At 40.9% G+C, this 24,336-nt stretch overlaps 2 protein-coding genes across 5 annotated transcripts in view; one reads left to right on the forward strand and one right to left on the reverse strand.

The window, feature by feature from the left end:
• Nucleotides 1–1,314: 1,314 nt before the first annotated feature.
• Nucleotides 1,315–2,168, forward strand: LOC123516906 (keratin-associated protein 21-1-like). Its single transcript, XM_045276668.1, has 2 exons — nt 1,315–1,459; nt 1,566–2,168. Exons 1-2 carry the CDS (start codon nt 1,448–1,450, stop codon nt 1,989–1,991), a joined length of 438 nt encoding a protein of 145 aa, XP_045132603.1. The 5' UTR covers nt 1,315–1,447; the 3' UTR covers nt 1,992–2,168.
• Nucleotides 2,169–2,922: 754 nt separating this feature from the next.
• The window catches only part of LOC123516905, an 86,802-nt gene continuing 65,388 nt past the window's right edge, over nt 2,923–24,336 (reverse strand). For 3 of the 4 annotated variants that reach the window (XM_045276663.1, XM_045276665.1, XM_045276667.1), the window contains 7 exons: nt 12,751–13,559; nt 11,959–12,043; nt 11,072–11,203; nt 10,025–10,209; nt 9,748–9,919; nt 9,208–9,419; nt 2,923–6,131 (listed from right to left, as the gene is read on the reverse strand). In XM_045276663.1, the coding sequence (XP_045132598.1) occupies nt 4,863–6,131; nt 9,208–9,419; nt 9,748–9,919; nt 10,025–10,209; nt 11,072–11,203; nt 11,959–12,043; nt 12,751–12,939 (2,244 nt within the window). In that variant the 5' untranslated portion in view covers nt 12,940–13,559 and the 3' untranslated portion in view covers nt 2,923–4,862. Of the gene's footprint in view, nt 6,132–9,207; nt 9,420–9,747; nt 9,920–10,024; nt 10,210–11,071; nt 11,204–11,958; nt 12,044–12,750; nt 13,560–17,666; nt 17,720–24,336 lie in introns of all 4 variants that reach the window. The other variant, XM_045276666.1, reaches the window with a different exon arrangement.

The raw sequence follows: 24,336 nt of genomic DNA on the forward strand, positions 1-24,336 counted from the left end.
ACGAGTAGGTACAGAAGCTTATTTGTGACTGCTTGTGATTCTCTCTCTCTCTCTCTCTCTCTCTCTCTCTCTCTCTCTCTCTATATATATATATATATATATATATATATATATATATATTTTTATTTATTTATTTATTTATTTATTTAATTATTATTATCTTTTTTTTTTTTGCAGTGTGAAGCAAGTAGGGAGATGTACGTACAGTACAATGAAACAACTATGTTGCCTGACTTGAAAATTCAACCCAATCGCAGACGACAGAAAATCAGTTGGGTGCATCCTCGTAAAGTTTTAATTAATACAGTCCACTCACATGCTGGAATATTAAGTCAGCCAACATTGTTCCATTGCACATCTCCCTATACTTAAATAGAGTTTAGACACCCACCAATACCGTAGCTTTTTTTTTTTTTTTTTTTCCTTTTACTGATTTGATGTTCATGAATAAAAACATACGCGGCCGCAGCTAACTGCACATTTGCACTCATGGCTATAAACGGTCAGGAAGAAACTGAATGATACTGTTGCACCAAGCAACGGTGATACACCACGCGGATACGCAACAAGTGGTTATCCTGTTGCACTGTATCGTATCACTAGGTGATACTCAACGATGAAACGATACGTAGAAATGCAACAAGTGTGTACGCACCTTAAGTTTGATTATCAGATTAATTCGGTTGAGTTACATTTGTTTGTTTATTTAAATTTATTTGTTTTAAGTTAGGTTTTGTTTGGTCAGGTTATAGGTAGCTTTTCTTGAGTGCTTGAGTATGACAGTGAAAGCTATCCTTACTTTTACAGAAAGAAAGGATAATTTGACTCACTCAAATCTAACACGAAAGGTAGTTTTAGTAATGCATATACATGTGAAAGGATCTGCTGAAGGTGGCATGATATGAACAAAATCTTTAGGTTAGTATAGTCAAGATAGAACTGGAGTCTGGAAGTAACCTATTCAGGCTTAACAAAGTAAGTTTGAAAAAATATAAGATGGAATTAGTTCTTAAATAGAGCTCAGTAATGTCATTATTGCTGAGTCACTAATGAGCTTTGAAGAAGACTAGATAAATTTATACATAAGGATAATAAATAAGTAGATATAAGAAGTATTTTCTTATTGGGTTTGCTACATGAAGCTTGGTGGCTTACAGTAGCTCGCCGTATGTTCTCTTGGTTTTGTTATTATGGTAATTTATCACGAGTGAGCTGAAGGCCTGAGTACGATTATGCACTAACCTTGAGACTCATGGCGTACGTGGCCTGGCTCTGTCCCTGAAGGCTCGCCAAGGACACTATCGGCCTTGACTGTAGTCATGAAAACAAAAATAATGCTGAAGGTCGTGCAGTCCAAACACAAGACACTGCGGGATATAAATACCACCTGATAGTTTCGTCTGTCACATTTCGCTACTTATACTTCGTGAAGCGACACACGTCAGCCATGAAGACTCTGGTAAGCTGAAACAGTAATCCTAGCATAGTGGGGCTACAAAATTGTGCTGAGTCCCAGGAGACATTTCAGTTTGATGTAACTATATGTTGGTTTTTCCATTTTACAGACAATCCTGGGAATAATGGCGGCTACCCTGTTGGGGCTGGTAGCAGGCGACGCTGATGCTGAGCCGTCGTTAGGCCTGGGCGGGGGGTACCACGTTTCTAACATCTATGGGTACGGTTTGGGACCCAGACTAGGTTATGGTCTGGGTTACGGATATGGCCTTGGGTATGGCTTTGGAGTAGGCCTTGGACATAAGCTGGGATATAGACCGTACGGCCTCATTGGCGGTCATTATCGCCGCAAACGTGAGGCGGAACCCAAGGCTGAAGCCGATCCCGGTCTGATCACGGGTCACAAGAAGATTCACCACGAGAGCTACGCCGTGGTTCTTCCTCCCCTCGGCCTTGGTTATGGACTTGGTTACGGCCTTCCCTATGGGTACGGGCATAGCTATGGGTTGCCTTATATTGGTGGCTATTTGGGCTAGAAAAGACTGATTATTGTTTCACATGTTAAGGCGATGCTGACTGTAACTATCATTGTAAACAACTGCAGTTTTCTTTTTTTTCTTTTTCGTATCTTACCAAGTTATGGAGAGAAGCTTGTTTAAATCTATTTCTATATCAATGAAGCTTCCTTATGAATATTAAAATTTTTGCTACTTGATCTGGGTTTCAATGTTCCGATACCTTGAAAACAACACTGCAATGCCTACTCATGGTGACGTTGACAGCTTAATCAAATCGCGGGCCATTTAAAACTGAAGTTGTCATTAGAAGGCAGATCACCGTTGAAGGAAAAATAAAGTGAATTTACATAAGAGAGTACATTGTAAAAGATACCTCCACATAAACAGGAAATAAGTGATGGGTTACTTAAAACACTGAAAGAATAATCACACCCAAACAGATTAGAGTCTCTAGAGTCTAGACTATGACCTCAAAGGGTACTTATGATAAAAGTGTATATATCATCAGTGATGAGTTACTTGATATATCAGAAGAACACAACACAAAGTTCTGAACAAAGGGTGAAGATTTGCACTTGATTTATTTCTTAATGTATTTAAGATATCTTATTCATGGAACTAAAATAAATAAGTAAATAAATAAATAAATAAATAAATAACAAATAAATGGTATTGGACAAGGAACTGTACCAAAGAACCCACACTATAATATAAATGATATGAACAGATGATATACAAGAGCATGAAAAGTTAGTAATATGATGAAAGTATTATCAGTAAAACAAAGGTTTCATATTGACCAGAAATTTTCATGTGTTTGCAGGAAGACTCCAGTTCTTGCATGGTTACATAAAATAAAGAGAAATGAACAATAAAAATTCTGAGAGAGAGAGAGAGAGAGAGTAAGTACTAAAATAAATGGCAAGAGTTTTGGTTAAGAAAACTCATGTGAAGGTACAACAAAAAGATATATTTAAGGATAGTGTATATCTACATTACTTATTTCACATCTAACTCATGGTGCTACTGGCCAGCTTTTGCTTTTAATTTGCACAGTGATTCACGGCAAGAGCAAAACAACATAGGGCTAGTTGACATGGCTGTACGATAATCACATTCTATTCAAGATGAAGTACAAAACATACAATGTCTTTTCATAATCAAGAAGTGTAGTTAACCTATCAAGAATGAGCTCTCAAAAGCATGAATGCATTTTCTCATTTTTATTTCTAGTTTAGTGTATCGTTGACTACAATTATATAGCTCACTGTCTTTCTGCCTGAATCAATGTAATAGCAACAACTGTGCACCTGGTTGTACCTAATTTTGATTATAATGGTATGCTTTTCTTGCTAACTCAAACATTGATATTTTGTGCTTTCTACATAGTTTTATCAATGAATTTGTCCTTAGAACTCCACTAGATCCTCCACTTTCTAATTACCTTTTGTGTTTCTGACTTATAATCATGAGTTGTGGAGGTGATGGGATTCCAGGAAGCTGCTAAGGATTTTGGTGCACAAGTGGCAATAAGTACTGAGCAAAAAAAAAAAAAAAAAAAAAAAAATCTTTATAGTTACCAGGATTCTGTCAATACTGTCCATGATGTAATGGTTCTCTTCTTACCAGGCAAAATGTCAGCAAAGACATGATTGTGAATAGTGATATAGTCAGATTAAGCCTGAGTAAAACAACTTAAACTTGACTGATGTACCTAAGCCTGATCTGTCATCTAATTAGTCCTTAAGCGCCAGCTGATGGTGACTAGTTTTGGGATAAACCCTCTAAGTGGCATCACACTGGGTAAATTTTAATGAGCAAGAGCTTAAATTGTGAAATTTTAATAAGAAGCACTTCAGTGGTATCCAGACATTGAATTCCAGCTTGTGAAGTGAATAATATGGGCAAGGTCATATTAAATGTACATGATTAAACCTCATCCTGAAAATGATTTCTTAATTTTTTTTCAGGTATCACTGTTATTTGAATTTATATAAAATTTTACCTAATGCAATGGGAGTAGAAAAAAAATTTGGCTTCAGTTATAGCTGTTAAGAAGCTTATGGATTTGGGATGGCTATGACTCTAGAAGGGTGGAATATTGGGGTTCCACATGTCTATTTACATTATCTTGTATAACTGACATAATACAGCAATATTAATATCACTGTTTTAGATACTACATGAATGCAGTAATGATTTGTTTAAATGCATATGTGGATCCAGCACAATAACACACCATGCTAAATTATTTGCTGTTTGCAAAGCAGCTCATACATGAAACAAAATTTCACAGTCATATCTTGAGATTAAGGTATTTCATGGGCAAATACTTGCTGCTCAAGCTCACACTCATCTCATCAAATTTGGTTAGGGTGATGTCACCTTTAGTGTCAGCTGAGCTTGCTGGTGTTACACTTATCCTCCTCTGTTCAGACCATTTTCTCTAATGAGTTTGACTGCTACCCATGGCTTCCTGATATCAGCCTTCTGGTGCATATGGTAATCAGTAAATAGTTGAGCAAGGTTCTCATGTGCCACAAGCATTTGTCACACATTTCTCTGTAGAGTAAAGAAATTATTGGAAATACAATAATTTATAGAATAGGAAAACTAGATATTGCTATTTGATGACAATCCACAATACTGAATTAAGTTTCATCCATGTTAGTATATGAATATTTCAGTAGTTTTTGTCATTTACTGTGCTGCTGGACCTATAGAAACGGAGCTACTGTTAGTGCCTATGCACATTCAAAAATAAATTTAACTTATGTACAATATCTATGGTGACTGATCAAAACTTTGTAATGTTTAAGTGATATAATGAAATATACAATATAATATTAGGAAGGGAAATTCAGTACACTGAGAGGATGCAATATGAGATCAACAAAGGGAATCATATCCATTTATCTCATTTACGTCTATCACATTTTTCATCTCATCCTTAGGGACCTCAAAGCCTCTGATCTTCATGTAGTAGCCACCAGACTTATCCTTAGCCAAGGTGGACATGTTGTTTTCCTCACGGTCTTTCACAACCACACGTATGATGTAAACTTCATTGACGTCACAGCCATTGGTGTTCCGTGCACTGCCACTCTTTTCTTGCAAGGCTTCATTTGGTTTATCCATAAGATTTCTTTCCATCCTATCACTCACACTATGTTGTTTTTCTGCATTTCTAGATTCTGGGAAGATACACTTGTTCTTTTTTATAACTTCTTCACAACACACCTCATCATCTTTGTCCTTTTCAAATACTCTTTCATGAGTTGATTGACTCACTGTATTTCTATCATACATTTTTTCTCTAAAGGCTTCCAGTAATCTATTTCTGTTTGTTCTTTCTTTCCTAGGAGCATTTTCACTTAATAACTTACTTCCTGGTGACATAACACTTACTTTTATACTTTCACTTTCACTTAATCCATTACTGATAACCTGCCTCACAGGATTTCTTAGAGAACACTGACTCCTCAGACTGGAACTATTTGAGTTGATGCTACTGTTGGAGAACTTCCTGGAAACCGCTTCCTTCCCTTTTTTGGTTTGGAATAGACTGAGGTTTGGCAAGCTGAGAGGACCATCATTTTTATTCATGTTTTTATTTTTTAGAGTCTGAGAGCAGATCTCTGCATAATGATCCTCACCTTCCTCTCTTCTTTCTGATACTGGACTGATATCGTCAACCACACGTGAATAATCCATATTCTCTATAGATCTGAATGATATAAAACTGCCACTCTCACTTTCAGGCTTTTTTTCAGGTTGCTTTGCTGTCTTACCATTCTGTAGAACATAAGTGTTCTGCTTTGAGATCTTTCGAAGGTCTGCCTTTTTATGTTCCCTTCCAGAGTCTTTGAGAGGATAGCTGTTGTATCCATTGGAGTTGTCATGATAAGTGAACTTTGTCTTCTCTACACTGTTTTCCCTTCGTCGGAAGTCTTTGAATTTGAAGTCTCGGCTTTTGTCCTTACTGGTGGGAGGTGGTCTTCCTTCCCTTGAAAGGTCCCGCTCTCGCCCTTTCCTCTTGTCGTGATCAGAAAGGAAAGAGAAACTGAGGGGTCGAATGTTGCTTAATGGTTCTACAAATTTGTCACTCAGTGACCTGGTCAATGATCTTGACCTCTTCTCTGTCACATGATGAGTCACCTAAAATGGAAGAAAATTTAATGTTAATGTCACATTGCAGCTGAAGCCTTCAGAAATCTATGCTAATTTTTAGGTTCCCAGTTTTGCACATTAGATATCTTTCATCGTATGAGTAAAAGTTACTCAAAAGAAGTCTTAATTTAAGTAAGAAAATTAAAAAAAATTTTTTGGTACTGTAAAACAACAAAGAAAAAGGTGTAGAGACAAATATGTGGTATTAGTTGAGTTTCTGGGTTAATATTGACATTATAATGGAAGTTACCTATCAGCAACTAATGTTTAGTTTATATATATATATATATATATATATATATATATATATATATATATATATATATATATATATATATATATATATATATATATATATATATAATATATATATATATATATATATATATATATATATATATATATATATATATATATATATATATAATAAAATGCAATAATAATTACTTTGCAACCAGTATACAATGGATAATGCAGGAGCTTTTAGTCATGAGTGAAACACAAAATGTATGTACTATGTAGTACAGTGGTTCCCGAGCTTTTTCCTGAATGAGTACCACTTGGAGATCTTGTACAGTCCCCATGTACTATCTGGTTCTAGAAAAAACTCAGTTCCAGCAAATATCAATTTATTCATGAGTAGAACACAAAAAGGAACTAACAAAGAACACAACTCAATTTAATGCAAGGGATGCAACTATTTCTTCTCCACCAGCTAATTGATGCCAGATTATCTTGTGTAAGGCAATAATTATTTTTCTGAGAAATAAATTAATGTAATTTAACAAAAAAATAAATATATAATCCCATAAAAGCTCATGTAATACTTGGAAGGCCTTCAGGTACTACTAGTGGTACATGTACTATAGTTTAGGAACCACTGATATAGTATGTATATCCATGTATTTAAGAAAAGTTAAATTATGCGGTGCATGTTCGGGTATTTTAATATATTTTTTTTCATTGTCCTCTCTTCCTTACTTTTTAATTTTAAGTCTGATGTGTGTACAAAGATACTTCATAAGTGACACTTTTGAATTGAATTTGGGATGATACAATTAACTTTTGCAAGACACACTGTAGCTATTTGTTGACTGATCAATACAGCAAGATAAACAACTTGTCAGGTGAGTGTCATCAGATTATTCATGCATAAGTGCACACCTTTCACTAAATCACAGGTGATTAATTGATTAGGTACACATGGAAATAGTATTACAGGTGAAATAATAAAAAAAAGTTCTCACCAAAAGCTATTTAAGCATGCATTTATTCTGCTGGAAGAGTAAAGCTAATGAGGTGCACCACAGCTAGCAAGGTGAAGATGGCCTAGCTTTCCCTTCTTTTGGAAAGGCAAAGCATCTAGGTCACTTTACCCCACCAATATGGAGTGACAAGGTGAGACAAGATGAGTGAGAGGACTGGAGACCCCTCTTCTGTTTGTTTTTATGATGAGATGGACAAGATGTAGAGGAGGAATAGGAAATTCAAAGCTCATTTCCTGATGTAAATGCCTTCTGTCAACTTTTCTCTTTATATAGATAGATTATTTTATTCTACCACCTATATCCTGTCCAATCTTCTTCTGGCTTTCCTTACTGAGTCTTGGTCATCCTCTTTTACAGATTTCAGTGAAACTTTTGCTGTAGCATTAAACATATCAAAAGCTTTTGATAGAGCCTGGCATAAAGCTTTGATTTCAAAACTGCCCTCCTACGGTTTCTATCCTTCTCTCTGCAACTTTATCTCAAGTTTCCTTTCCAACCATTCTATTGCTGCTGTGGTAGATGGCCACTGTTCTTCTCCTAAATCTATTAATAGTGGTGTTCCTCAGGGTTCTGTTCTGTCACCCACTCTCTTTCTATTATTCATTAATGATCTTAACCAAACTTCTTGCTCTATCCACTCCTACGCTGATGATACCACTCTACATCTTTCCACGTCCTTTCAGAGATCAACCCTTCAGGAAGTCAAAAGATCATGCAGGGACACCACAGGATGCCTGACTTCTGATCTTTCTAAGATTTTTGATTTGGGCAGAGAAAATCTAGTAGTTTTCAATGCTTCAAAAACTCAATTCCTCCATCTATCAACTCAACACAACTTTCCAGACAACTATCCCCTCTTCTTCAATGACACTCAACTGTCTCCCTCTTCAATACTGAATATATCCTCGGTCTGTCCTTTACTCATAATCATAACTGGAAACTTCACCTCTCATCTCTTGCTAAAACAGCTTCTATGAAGTTAGGCATTCTGAGGCGTCTCTGCCAGTTTTTCTCACCCCTCCAACTGCTAATTCTGTACAAGGGCCTTATCTGTCCCTGTATGGAGTACTCTTCAAACGTTTGGGGGATCCCAGTCACACAGATACTAGATAGGTTGGAATCAAAAGCTTTTCGTCTCATCAACTCCCCTCCTCTGACTAACTGTGTTCAGCCTCTTTCTCACTGCTGAAATGTTGCATCTCTTTCTATCTTATATCGCTAGTGTCATGCTAATTGTTCTATTGATCTTGCTAACTGCATGCCTCCCCTCCTCCTGCAGCCTTTTTGCACAAGGCTTTCTTCTTCCTCTTATCCCTATTCTGTCCAACTTTCTAATGCAAGAGTTAACCAGTATTCTAAATCATTCATACCTTTCACTGGTAAACTCTGAAACTCTGTATTTCTTTCCTACAACTTATCTTCTTTTAAGAGGGAGAAATCGAAGCATGATGCTTTTCCTCTTAGTAGAGAGCCAGCACTCAAGTGGGCCTTCTTTTTAATCTTTTCTTTATTTTTGCCCTTGGCTGGCCCTCTTTCCTACATAAAAAAAAGAAAAAAAAAATTGAGTTATATCTCACTCAGCTAATTCTATGCCACAAGGGAGCATCCCTATGCCTTGCATCATGAGACTAAGAATATATATAATTAATTAAAATTGTAGTCATTTACAAAGTCCCAAAGAAGACATATCGGAACACCAAACATAATGAAGACTTTAACTTTACAATTTGTTAATACCTTCTACTATTAGGAAATGTGATGATGGAAGAAGGACAACGTGCAGAGGTGGTGCCCACCTTGATCTGGCGGCGCCAGGCCTCAGCCTCGTCTTCACAGTATGACACAGTTTTGAGGAAGATTGGGGTCTTGGGGAACATGGGGTCCTTGACTGGTGTCAGAGCAAAGTTGGAGGAGACATCAATTTCAAATAAAGTTGCTTGAGCTTCATCAGTCATGGTGCAAGCCAGGATCACTGACTCCTTCTGGGCTTGCTCTAGGCGTAGCATTCCTGAAGACAAGAGGATAATGTGAGGATGGAGGATGGCAAGAGATTAAAATGTAAACTGCCATTCTTGAATAAATACATATAGATATGTACTACACAAGGTACAATGAATGTCACTTTCTAGCAATGAAGATAGATGTACTACTCCTTGAATATAAATGATACAAGGTTTCTTGCTATTCCTGGTTTGTGTACTCCTTCCCATGCTTGCTTTCTCCCCTCTAATATCTCACTTCCTAGAGAAGATAATTTTGATGTATATTATGAGAAGGTAATATAAACAAACAAAGTAGCAGATTAGCATTATTAATCTGTCAACAGTGTCCCTCACCTGTGAAATTACAAGGAACCCTTGGCATGTACCCACACACTAGTCGTACTGTGAGGGGTAGGCGGTGGTTCTTGAGGATGTGAGCCATCAAATATACATGGTTGGGATTTTTGCTGCTTTTGTGTGCCGTTGTGTAGAAACGGCCTGATGCTGAGAAAGGCAGGAACAATACCTGCCAGAATGGTGAATTCAGTGTCAGAACACTTCCTGAAGCAGAACTTACATCAGTATTGATTTACATATAGATCATTACATATAACAAGCAATATGTTCTAACCTCATTCCTGTAGTTGAGGCACTGTGCATACTTGTCACATGTGAAGACAGAGGAAGAGGAGGAGGAATCATGGCCTCGTCCACTACTATTTGTGCGACGAGCATTGAGGTCTTCATAGATACCCAGCAGTTTCAATACATGGCCACTCTGAACAACACTCTTCTGATAAGAGAATGTGCCATCACCTAAGAATAAAACAAAAAAAATTAAAGAAAATCAAATGTCTTTTGACAGGTGTTATCATACAATGGACAAGAAAAAGATATAAGTACATAATTAGAGTAAAATTAAACAAATCTTATTACAAGTAGGTAAAACTTTTGTTATGAAATGTACGTATTATGTATGAATGTACTTTTTGTCTTTTCATCTTCATTAAGTAAGTGTTCAATGTACTGTCATGTATTAATGTATTTTTAAGGTGAATGATTTGTTTTATGAGTGCATGAATGAGAAACCTCATGGTGTCACTTTGTTTTAAGCACCATATGGTGACTTCTTTGTGGGTATGGAGCCAGGTTAATGGTGAAGGACAAATGATGACAGCTCAGGTCACTTGGTGATACTTCTACTTGTTTGTATGAAGGAAAACAGGAAGTGGCTTGAGATGTGTTCAACTGCCACACGTCACCAAGCATAAAAGAAGCTGTGATCCAGCAGGCTTCTCATTCCTTTTCACTTCTGCCTTCTTGCTCCTTGTGTCAGCCCACAGTAAATTTAGGCTAAACTAAGAATATGATGATATTCTTCTCTCTCAACTGATATCTGTTTTTTTCATGAGTATGTACATACTTATGTACATTTCCCTATGTGTAAGAACTTTAAACTTTGTTAGTTCACTGGGAAGTATGTCTGGTTTGTATTCTTACATTGTGTATGAGTTTACTGTGTGTAAATCATGGTGATTATGTTATGTTCATGCCTATGGGTATCAAATGTAGTGTGTTCCCCAATTCCTGACACTTTACAAGAAAAGTGGACTGAATAAATTAAAATTGAGATGTGAGGAAGATATTGTCACATCAGTGGCAGATCAATCTCACTCACTTTCTTCAGTTTTTGTGTAAGAAGGTACATCATAGCGGGTGAGGAAGAAGGTCACTTTGCTGGATGCCACCTGCTCCACTGTGGAGTAGTAGGATGCTGTACGTCCATCACTTGTCATGATGGCAAACCAGCCTGGAAAAAATGCATTAAATGAGGCTTACAAAAGAGTTTGGGGAAACTTAAAAGACATATTTTATAGCAATGGATAGTCCCATGAATTGAAATACCATATGCAAACTACTCAAAGAAGTGAAAAAGTTCTAGAATGGCAATTTGGAATATGTCAGATTTCAAAGATGACAAAGATGAGATGTCGGAAAACAGTCATATGCTGAGTGTGTATAAAATATGATAATTACTTTGAGAAAAGACATTTCATAAATGATACTCAAAATGCACAAAAGGATTGGTGTGATGCATGAATGTCTTTAGAATTATGTCAGTGAATAGGTGTGTTCAGTAACTGTAGTGGTATTATGCTGGTCACACAGGCAGAGAAAAGTCTACTTCTGAAAGTAAATAAAACTAAAAGATGTTATGGTGTACTTAGTGTGTCATTATTTGAGCCATGAAGTTGACCTATATTGACCTTCAAATTAAAGATGGCATCTTCATTACATCATAACCTGGCACTAGTAGAACCTGAACTGCTGTGTGAGGGATGACTGACTGACACGCAAGCAAATTGGTGTTTGAATAAATGAGACACCAAGGTTACAGTTGTGGTGACATCATAGGTGCTGATATACTTTATGAAAGAAATAAGATTCATTATGCTGGGCTATTGTGATTGTTAAGCTGTGCCAGGGCTGGAATGACATACAGCAGCCAAGTGTTGCTTTCATAAAAAAAAATTGCTGTTCAAAAGATTGCTCGACCTGACTTACCAGTGTATGAGTCTGGGATAACTATTGAAGGACCCTGCGGGATGAGCGCGCCATCCTTCCCTGGTCGCAGAGACACGCCCCGCACCTGTGGGGGGCATCGGCCACTATTCAGCACACACTGAACTATTCATAAAGAGACGCTTTCATCGGTATTCATTACTATTATTATTTTTAGGATATTTCTATAATGAAGACAAGAAATCAAAGATGTAAAACTCGATAACTCAAGGCAGAAATTGAAAGACTATCGTGCGAAAACCCAACATGGACAACTCAGTCTTGTCTGCTGCTGCTGCTGAGCTCCCGCGCTGTAGTCCATCAGATTAGAGGCTAGTAGGACGTCAAGGTAAAGTAGCTCCTCCGATTACCGTAATATTAGGTTACACACACACACACACACACACACACACACACACACACACACACACACAGTTGCTGACAAAGAAATATAATAAGAATCAGTGTACAATACTATACGTGAAAGGAACATGACCACCTGAGCTGCAACAGGATGGAACGATTCAATTGGAAAAACCTGCCAGATATATATATACGTGTATATATATATATATATATATATATATATATATATATATATATATATATATATATATATATATATATATATACAAGTTTTAAGAACACAGAATTATGAAACAAAATAGAATGTGAAGCTCATTTCTGGGTAAACTGTCGGCGTACAACGTGTTGCCGCAAGCAAAGGAGTCAGCAATTGGCACTTTACCGTCAACGCAGTGAAAACCATCATCCACAACATTGTATCTCTTTTACCTTTGTCGAGTTGTAGGTGTTGTAGAGGAGCAGCGGGCGGGAGAGATCAAGTCCAGAAGGTGCTGTGGGTGCGTGGAGGTGCGCCGCAGTGGGCAACTTGTGCCTCTTCAGGAGGCTTCGGGGCGTGAGGGCCATGCCCAGGGGGACGAAGTGTGGCCCCTGTCCTACAGACGATCCTGACGTGGACATGGTGGTGGTGCGATGGCTGGGTTCACAGGAAGGTATTACATGCTCACACCACTGCTAGCGGTCACAGGCATTAATGTAATGATCCCGTCACACTTCAGGTAAACACTCTACGTATACAAATTCTACAATTCAGTAACAATTGTAAGGAAAAACAAATGATCAATACTTTCTAATCACTCCAAAATCGTCCTCGACCTGTCCCAAGCCCTGCGATCCCTCCCGCAGGTCACGAGTGGTGTGGGCGTGGACGGGCGAGCTGCCAGACCCTTGGCGGCGTGCTGATCTTCCCGGCTCTGTGGCCGCGCACACCTTTTCAATGTCGTTCTCTTTTATATATGTATTTGATCATAAAATACTTAATTCGGAAATATAAGGCGTGTGTCAAATAACTGTTGGTTCTAGCTCGTCATAAACTCAACAAGTACAGCACATCACAAACACACTCACAAAGATCGCTTTAGTTCACAAGTACACAAAGATCGCAAAGGAAGAGCGCGATACAACCTTCCTCCTCAAGTTCCCAGTCGCTACTGCTGTGCTGTGCTCGGTGCGGCCGCGCGGCGCAGTCGCCACTGCCGCTGCGGTTCTTTTAGTCTCCTCCTTCGACGATGGCCTCCAATCTGAAATTAAGAGGAATTGGTGAGAAAGCACTACTATAAGCATTTCCCACTACCAGGCGTACCGATAACTTCCGGCGACTTCTTTGCACCACGACAAGTAACATTCTTCTTGTGAATGACCTATTGTTAATATTTCATCCTTGAATTTACATCTACTTGGAAGATGTAATAAAAGTATGATTTTGTAGCAACGATTAACCTTAGAATTCGCTATACCTGACCAACGTGTGACAATGGAGAGGTTTGGGAAAGGCATATGACTAGCGGGGCAATGCCAGGCTGAATACATAGTGACGCAACACTTTCCATCGGAAATGAGTTGGCTAGCGGACTTTCGTGCTTTCCGGAACTAAGGGAGAGGATGTAAAGTGAAGTCCCGTATTCGTGGACGCTAAGAACTCATCATGGAAATGTGACTCATTCAGAATAGTACTTAGGAAAAGTAATGGGCAAAGCTCAGACAGACATCAAGCACACACACACACACACTCACACACACACTCTCTCTCTCTCTCTCTCTCTCTCTCAGTCAACCAGACAGCGCACCGGTTCTATACCCCTAAACGGAGCAAGGCGTGAAAGGCAAGGCGAGTCTTCCAGATTCACTCCTTAAACAGAAAGAAGACTGCAAAATCTCTCTCTCTCTCTCTCTCTCTCTCTCTCTCTCTCTCTCTCTCTCTCTCTGAGTAATAATAACAATATAATCATAATTATTTAAAGCCATAATTTTAGCGGTCCTCCAGCACCATTCTCGAACTTAGACACTCGCAAACATGACGAGCTGCAAGACCGCAAGCGGCGTGCTGGGAACCTGACATTCACCTGAACGCATGTATATGTATAAATGACAAAAGTAAATATATGAATAGATACATAAGTGCAGGGAATAAATAAGATAAACGATGTCACAATTCCGAGGAGGAAATGTAGACGTGCAGTGCAGCCTGGCCAGCTGGTGTTTGGTGAGAAGCACGCGAGACTGCTGCCCGAAGGAGGGAGGATTGAGTTCATCCTTATGGTCTGAAGCGCCTTTTTTCCTTCGCTAACTTGTCGTCATGAGTGTAAAGTAGCACATTGCAATATAATCCTCAAACATCTAGCAAATAATGCATGGCAGGAGGCATAATTTTGTCAGATGCAGTGGCAGTGTGGCACTAGTGACTGTAAGACACCGCTGACTTTTTCACCGGCAACTGACAGGGGACGATGTGATATTACAGACAGCATAGAACTTAACGGTGACCGGTGTGCCGTTCCTCATTACGTTAAAAAATTGTTATAAGGAAGAAACTGATGGCTTGAAAATTTACATCATGGGAGTTCACAATTTCCTAATCCAGTTTCTCTTGACACATTCGTCGCCATTCTTCTACCTGTCAGTCATTTTACTTTCTTAACCCACCAGCCTCTCGGTCACACCCTCATGCCTTCCCCCACCCCGCGCTCCCTCCACCCTGGGCACGGTCAGGGGCGTTGTGGTGAGGGACCAGCGTGGCGGTGCATGACGGAATGCGGCGCGCCAGGCACCGCTCAGCCTCCTCTCGCTTGAGTCTTGTTCTTGTGAATGACCAGTCTCTTTTGAAAGGTGTGTTCGCCTGTGCGTAGTGTTGTGCACGAGTGTCTGTCTTGTATTCTTGAGAATGGCAAGAACATTCATAATTTTTCTTGTGGTCACACAGACAGGACAAAGTGACCTGTGTCTGTCCATACTCTGCATATACCTTATGCGTGCTAAGGAAACGGTGGTGAAGATGGGAATGTGTTGCGACATAAATACTAACAAAATTATTCAGTATGAGGTAAGTCGGAAATCACACCTCGGGCTCTGTCAAGGCATCCCATACCCTCTTCAACACCGATCATAGGAAATTCAGAGAGAGAGAGAGAGATAGATAGATAGATAGATAGATAGATAGAGAGAGAGAGAGAGAGAGAGAGAGAGAGAGAGAGAGAGAGAGAGAGAGAGAGAGAGAGAGAGAGAGAGAGATGGAGAAAAATATCAACCCAAGGCCAAACTGGTTATAGTGGAATGTAAGAAAGAAAAATCCTCCTCCAAAAATTTAGTGTTACTTCCAGAGCAGCGAGGAAGGCGCCGCACTGAGCCGGGTGTCGATGCCGCCGCCGGGACCGGTTTCTTCCTGAAGCAACAGCCCAGGGAAAGGGAAGCAAGGAAAACACAAACCAACTGTCACAGGGGAACAAAACGATGTGTTTCAGGTATGGTGTTGTTATACTGAGCCACCCCATTCCAACAAATCGGGGAAAAAAAAAATCAAGGCCTGAAGTAGGAGAAAAAGTCAGACTGCAGTGTGAGATAAGACAAATAGGGAGGGGCACTCGGGGATGGTGTGCCCTTACGTACGCCTCTCAGAATCACGCTAAGTAAAGACAATGCTTCAAAAGTATCACTGCCAGTAACGAAGGTCATATGTTGGAGAAGAACAAGTAATCTTTCTTCGGACTGTTTTTACTGTTTCATCTTCTTGGTTCAGGCAGATGAGCTGTGATCGCTTCAGCTTGCTCTCTGCATTCCACCGGAACCCAAAAGTTCTCATGGGCAATGGCAGCACCTTTCCCATCAACACATAACAATGGATCATTGAGGTCTCCTCCATTCCTCACGTCCAAGTTCTGCTCGACTGCTCGAGAACGTGTAGTACGACCTTGACATAACCTTGCTTCCTTTCGTTCTCTGCTTTTTTTTTTTTTTCACATTGCCTCCCATCTCTTGCTTAAGTTAAGCTTCACTGACGTTCTACAGATTCTCTCAGATTAATCTCTTCGCCACTGTCACATAACAGAAAAGGAAAATTCAAGTGATGTTTATAATTCAAGTCTCCTATTCTTTGAATTACTTTGAATTTGAATGCTTCACGTTCCTTCCTACAATGGAGATGTAGCAATACAAATAAACCGCAGTCAAGACGAGGGAGTGCTAAACAGAAGCTCAAACAAGTATTAAGTTTACCCAGCTTTCTATCGCCGGAGCTGAAGCCATGTCCGGCAACCACATGCACAACATTTTTCTGTATACTTTCCTTTTACGAGAAAATATCGAAATGAAATTCTAGATGCGCTGCATTACAAAAATCATACAACCCAACTTGGATTACAGGAGAACATTACTTGGCCCCAAAATGATGGTGGCCGGTGGGATCGAACATGTAATTTCTGGCCAGGAGTGGAGTCGAGGCCTGAGTCACTGCGCCGCCCAAGCCCCGCAGGAAGGAGAAGCCGTCTTATGAATGAAGCTACTTTTCATTCATTAATGCATAAAGAAAAGAAAATAATAAAAAAGCAACTTTCTTCACTCAGATGTTTCGTGCTCTGAAAAAAACAAATTCATAACACATACAGTAAGCAATAAAATGTTTTCACCACATCATCAGTCATCCGCATTATCATCACCATCAACCCCTATTATATGATTCCAGTACAGAACACAGATTTCCCTTTAGTTATAAATCGTGATGATTTAAATGAACTATTGACACTAAAAATTACGATATGGTTATCTAGAACTTTTATAAATACTGTACGATGAATAAAAAAAAAATCTTGACATTAGTCAGTTCATGTGAAGAAGACATCTAAAAAAAAAAAGAAAAAAAAAAACCTGAGTATGAAAGTAAAACGCACATAAACGACTAATACTAATCTGTTTCCTTTGAAGACGGTCTAGATGAGAATACAAACCTTACAAGCATACATATTGTACAACTTCGTATAATTTCTTGTCTGCATGTTCTCTACTCCACGATAAAACTTGCCCACGTAAAACTAGAAAAAATAACAACTGCTCAACAAGTGGAAAAAGTGAGGAAAAAAAAAAAAAAAAAGCTATCACGATGAAGGAAACATGTGCCTTGATCATCTTCACGCCAACACAAGTTCTCGTGTATTTGGCGGAAAAGTAACGGAAGCAGTTAGGTCAGTCCTTCGGTTCCGTCCAGAAGTTGGCCATCTATCCTGTTGTGTTATTTGTTGTTCATCTTTCTTACTAATATATCATGTATCATCCTGCCACTCTCCGTACCCAGACATACATTCTATTGAGCTTTATTGCATATAAGAGGAATGTGTGGCGTAATAATATGTACTGCTCACCTAACGTGCAGGGGAGGAGGCTAAAGATACTGGGGGCGACAATCTCACTGGGACTGCGAAGGAAAGAATAAAAAGCGTTAAATTTTGTTTGATACGACGCTATGAGGTGAGAGATGCCACATGCGGCAACCATACGTACACAGTAGTTGGTACTGGAGTCTGGAGGCCACCATGTGAAGCTGCAAATACACTAACGATACGTTTCCACGGTTATGTGTAAAGGAGTGATGCCAGTCCCATCACTCTATAATAGAAATGTTCACGTATCGGCGGTGTGTCATTCTCTTCATCAGTTAATGATCATCAGCTCAGATCCTCACAGCACCAGCCACGCCATCTGTAGCCATAACACACCGTGATGGAAATAGATTTTTAATACTTTCACGTGGAAATAATGCTTCGATAGTAACACTTCTTATCAAGGGAATACTTCTGCGTCAAGTACCAGAGACAAGATAATAAATTAGAAATCGTGTATTATTTACCCACAAGATGGTAGTTCCCAACACTTTATTTAGAAATCCGCCCGCTGACGACAGCATGGTCGCTGAATTAGTTCGAAAGCTTACCGCCAGACTACTAGATTCACATTCTAATAATACCTATCACGTGTAGATAGAGGGAACACCTCTCTGATATTTAGTTCAACAGCTAGTGAGTGTTCTGACTTTCTATGTCGAATCGAAAAGTAATCATGACGTAATAAACTTATGCACAACGACAGTAGTGTTGGTGGACAGGCAACACCAGCAGCACATAAACTTATGCCAGCCATGGTACTATAGTGCACATCCGCTGGGTATTTCGAAATGAATGATCTAAATCAATGCTTCTTTGTTACCCAAGAAATATTCCAGCTCGTCATCAATAACCTGTTGGAGTGAGGGGCGTGAGAGCTACAGGAACTCCCATCTTTCCCAATAAGCGTTACTCACCCATCGTCTGGCAAATGGCTGGGTAACACGTTATCTGCGGCAGCCTTGTCACACGCTCTCGCTAAAGTGAGAGGTGATGATGCTATCTGGAATTACTTAGTCGAGAATGTTGGCACAATGACTGGCTTGCGATTCTTGTGTGTGTGTGTGTGTGTATTTACCTAGTTGTATTTACCTAGTTGTAGTTTTACAGGGCTTGGGCTTCATGCTCTTGTGGCTCCGTCTCCATATCTACACTTATCCAATTTTTCTTTAAAGCTATGCACACTCGTTGCTGACACCACTTTCTCACTCAAACTGTTTCAAGTCTCAACACATCTTTGCGGGAAACTATATTTTTAACATCTCTCAGACATCTTCCCTTCCTCAATTTCTTACTATACGATCTTGTGCTTCTAATGTCATATTCTTCTCTCAGGATTAGTTTCTCATTATCCACTTGATCCATTCCGTTAATCAACTTATAAACTTGTATCAGATCCCCTCTCTCTCGTCTCTGTTCCAGGGTTGGTAGATTCATAGCTTTTAGTCTCTCCTCATATGTCATCCCTTTAAATTCTAGAACCATTCTTGTAGCCAATTTTTGTAGTCTCTCCAATTTCTTTATGTGTTTCTTTTTATGGGGGTCCACACAACTCCTGCATACTGTATTCCAATCTGGATCTTATTTTAGTACTTACCAATTTCTTCATCATTTCTTTGTCCATGTAGTGAAATGCTGTGCTGTATGTGTGTGTGTGTGTGTGTAATAATAATAATATTTCGGTTTATTTGAATGGTGAGTGAGTGTGTGTGTGTGTGTGTGTGTGTGTGTGTGTGTGTGTGTGTGTGTGTGTGTGTGTGTAATAATAATACTATTTCGGTTTATTTGAATGGTGTGTGTGTGTGTGTGTGTGTGTGTGTGTGTGTGTGTGTGTGTTCGTTCTTAGTTCCTAGGAGCGTAGCAAGAGGAAGTTCGAAGGATACACATTATTTCAGGTAGTTACAAGTGCAACTTCGTCTCTGTATCTATCGTGGAAGAGGAATATTAAGTCTTAAACGAAATCCTTGACAACATCCACATTGAAAACAACGGATATGCCAAACTAAGGTAGTTCCTCAAAGTTCGCGAGTCGGGGGGCCGATACCTTTCTGCACAGCCACCACAACGGCATTCCGTTCCTTCCTGCCTGACCATCTGCTGCCCGGGAAAAATCCCTCTACTGCTTAAGGCGCTTCATAACACAAGGCGCCCAGGACATGTCCTTAGTGACCTTTAGGTGTCCGTCCTGTTAACGAGGAACGATCTGGCATGACTCATTCTGGGCTTCACCTAACGACCCCAGTCTCACTTTCGAGGGTAAGGGAACATAACGCTTCTTCAGAATTACTTACATACAGCTACCTTGTTATAAGCATCTCATGTGTGTGTGTGTGTGTGTGTGTGTGTGTGTGTGTGTGTGTGTGTGTAATTCACCACGGTCGTCTGCTGGTCACCCAGCCAGCCTTCCCCATTACGGAGCGAACTCAGAGCTCATAGACCTATCTTCGCGTAGGACTGAGACCACAACACACTCTCCACACACCGAGAAAGCGAGGCCACAACCCCTCGAGTTATGTATACATCCCGTACCTACTTGCTGCTAGGTGAACAGGGGCTACACATTAAGAGGCTCGCCCATTTGCCTCGACGCGCCCGGGACTCGAACCCTGGCCTAGAACCCGGGCCTTTTCGGTTATGAGCCGAACGTGCTAACCACTGCACTGCGCGGTGTGTGTGTGTGTGTGTGTGTGTGTGTGTGTGTGTGTGTGTGTGTGTGTGTGTGTGTGTGTGTGTGTGTGTGTGTGTTGGTTGCAAGCCAGTGTTAGACTGAGACCGGAATTCTTTCTATTTCTGACTTTTCCCGTGTGGCCAGGTGGCCGCTGTCCCCTCCGAGATTCACTTCACTGGATGATTCTGCTGATGGATAATGAGGCGGTGGTGGTGGCGGCGGCGGCACGAGGTCGGCAGATGGTAGGCAGTCATGCAAGCACGAATTCCTTGTATCACAATCTAATTTAGTAACAATCGTCTCTGTATACGTGGCCACGTCTTGTTAATGAACGTCCTTCCCATTCTTCCCGCTTCCTTGGCTTCTCTCTCTCTCTCTCTCTCTCTCTCTCTCTCTCTCTCTCTCTCTCTCTCTCTCTCTCTCTCTCTCTCTCTTATACTTTCTTCACATCTAGTTAACCTTGTCTATCGAGACCTTGAATTTGTCTTCCTTTCATCTTGTTTTTCAATTGAAATCTGTGAATGAGAGGATTCAGAGAACATTTTTTCATAATCATTTTGAGAAGGTGTTGCGCAGCAGCGGTAGCGGCTTGGCAAGAATAGAGGCTCGCGTACGTTCCTGACGGAAATACCGCACTTCCAGGAGGGTCAAAGGCCTGTAGCTCTACACTTGTGGCAGGTGTAGCACGGCGGCTGCCAGTGGACATGGCGGGCATGGCGTCAAGGGACAAGACGCAGCATTTGCAAGACGCCTCAGATAACAAAACAGCAGGAAAACAAAGAAAACAAAAAATATTACAGGAAATACTTTAATCTTCCCCGCAGGTATTCCTATCCTCAGTGTCCTTCCGTCAGTAGCTCCTCGCCTGACCTGGTGAACCAAAACAAAAGGTCGTCCAGGTCAAAGCCGACGGAATCCTTCGGGCGAAGGACAGCGCGAAAGAAATATCATATCAACATAGGGTAATAGTTTAATTTTTTTACTAGAAGAAAATGATATTTCCTTCAGTAAAAAAAGTTAAGAAGCTACATTCTCAGTAATATTAATAATGGACAAATAAGTTCTTTAAGTAAAAAAAAAAAAATGTTTTAATGACTGGAAATACAGGCAAGAGTTGAGATGCTAGTATTTCATCAGGGAGTTCCTCCATGCGCGTTTAACAATTGGTAACTTTGGTGGAGGAAAACAAGAATCAAAGACTCTGTGTTAGAGATTCTTTGATTGGCTCACCATTACAAAGCGGATTCGTGACAAAACTAACTATAAAATTTTATTGGTAGAGAGTGACCACAAACACTGCCAGGACTTGATGTAGATGCTGGACGCAGTGGCCTGCGGGTATCAGTGTCTGGGGTGAGTCCCACAGCATCTACTTCTATGGCGATGCACAGACCTACGTACAAAGTAACCCGCTAGGAAGAATTCTCGAGAAACGCCCAAAACTGTTATCTGAAACGGTCTAAGACAAAACTATTTCATCTACCAGCAAGCCATCCCTAACTCACCCTCTTGATATTCCAACAAAGGCGTCTTTCGGGTGCTGGCGATAACACGAATGATTCTGATTGGCTGACGTGAGCCGTGCGCCACACTGTCCGCCACTCTCCACTCCACCACACCTTGCTCTCCCTCACCGCTGCTTTGCCAAGATGTATGGGGTCCTTCACTTTTTCTAATCAACTTTTCTCTTTGGTTTTAACAGTTTTGTTGTTACTTTTGCGAGGAACGGATTATGTTCTTTAATCAACCTCATTCATGTGTTGTAGGTACTACATTTGATTCATACAAATTTCTATTTATAATCTAATGACTCAGTCCGTCTGATACACCAATGACTGTATTACCGTCTGCATGGCAACTTAGCATGCAGGCTGACTGTATTGCCAAGAAACAAACTCACTGGAGTGGTGATTAAAACCTCGTAATTGTTTAATGTATGAGAATATGAGTGTGATTTGGCAGGATGGGTGATTGGGTGTACGGGTGAAAGGGTGGGTGAGAGGACGGTCCTGCAGAGTGGGTGAGTGGCTGACAGGGTGACTAGGCAGGTGATGCGCTGTAAGGGTGAAAGGGTGAATGAGAGGACGGCCTGGCAGGGTGTGAGAGTGAGCAGGTGGGTGGCAGGGTGAATGTGGTCAGTCCTCCACGGCGAGCACCTCTCAGGCTTCTCAAGGTCACGCAGGACAGATAGGCATCGTGTCCCCTCCTCCTTCTCTTCCTCCAGCCCCTTCTCCTCTTCCTCATCTTCCTCCTGGCAGACTCATGTACTACTTGTTTCCAATTTCAACTTTTCTACTTTGCCTCTTCCCCCTTTTTTAATCTTTGGTCTCTGTAATATCACATTACAGTCATTCTGTTTTATTACCAACACAACCATTGTTTGCGCTACAGTTACGCCTCTTCTCGTTTTTTCTCCTGCTGATTTTGATTGCTTCTCTATAATAGCGTCGTTTCTGATAACCACAAACAGACTCATCTGCAGGGTTCACCACGGCAGCCACAGCAGGCAGCTCTTGCGACTCCCACCGCCTAACCGTTGCACCGCCACCGTTCATTCCCCGATGAGCGGGTCACCGTCACCTTGCTTAAGACGAGCCTTGCCGTGCACCCTGTATATTTTCTTCCATCTCGCACATTACCTCGTCTCCTGTCAGGGTGTTGGCCGTTGGTACGTGGGTCTGGAGGCGTGGGCGCAGGCGTTCAAGCTGGTGTTGGCGGGGCTGTTGATGGCGTCTGTTGTGTGGCGAGGTATGTGCTGCACGTGGGTTGCGAGCGCCTTGCAAGGTTCTTTAAAGGGAGTTCATTGCCGCCTTGAATGGATGGGGAGCGCATGCAGCAGGAGTCTGTAGCTGACGATAGAACGGGTGTGCCCTCTGTACCGTGTGTGTGTGTGTGTGTGTGTGTGTGTGTGTGTGTGTGTGATAGAGATAGACAGATGAGAGAGAGAGAGAGAGAGAGAGAGAGAGAGAGAGAGAGAGAGAGAGAGAGAGTAGTGAGTCAGTAAGTATAAACAACAATGTGCCAATGAACCGATGTAATACCACTTATTCTTGCCTCGCCTCGCCCACAAAGATACGCTCACATGTTTTGTTCCCGGAGGCAGCGTCACTTCAGACTCCTCTCCTTCAAGGGCCACGAGCACAAACACTAACTGAATGGTAAAACACAAAACTTGATACTCATTACAATTACAGCCACGATAAGAGATGGCATTCAGATTACCTTACGAACACACCTGCACACACACACACACACACACACACACACACACACACACACACACACACACACACACACACACACAGCGGACACCACCTCTGACGGAAACGAAGACTGATACAGATGTGGATGATTAACTGGAAAGATCAGATCGTCAAAGCGAGCATTGTTCTTGCATGCACTGTTTCCCTTAGGCTATTGTGTGTGTGTGTGTGTGTGTGTGTGTGTGTGTGTGTGTGTGTGTGTGTGTGTGTGTGTGTGTGTGTGTGTGTGTGTGTTTGAAGTGCAACAAGACTGTGCTAACGTAGGCTGTAATACTCAAGGATTTTATGTACTTGCAGAGCCCACAGTGGCTGCCAAGCTGGTGTCGAGTCACAGGGGAATGAACTCTCAGGGGCCTTCATACAAACATTTTAAGGCGTTGGACTTGGGAAAACCGCTATCATTCGTACAGCCAGAAACACATAGGCTACACACCACTGCCAGAAAAGAGAGAGAGAGAGAGAGAGAGAGAGAGAGAGAGAGAGAGAGAGAGAGAGAGAGAGAGAGAGAGAGAGAGAGAGAGAGAGAGAGAGAGAGAGAGTTTCCGTCTTTACTTATTTTTTAGGAAACAAGAAAAAGGTATTTTCTCTCTCTCTCTCTCTCTCTCTCTCTCTCTCTCTCTCTCTCTCTCTCAGCACACGGACGATTCACTTTTACTGGACTCAGTATTCAGGAGTCTTGTCCAGCCTCCTGCGGGCCCTTCACCGCGATCCCATGACTGGC

This window comes from Portunus trituberculatus, chromosome 41 (assembly GCF_017591435.1).
Source record: "Portunus trituberculatus isolate SZX2019 chromosome 41, ASM1759143v1, whole genome shotgun sequence".
NCBI lineage: Eukaryota > Metazoa > Arthropoda > Malacostraca > Decapoda > Portunidae > Portunus > Portunus trituberculatus.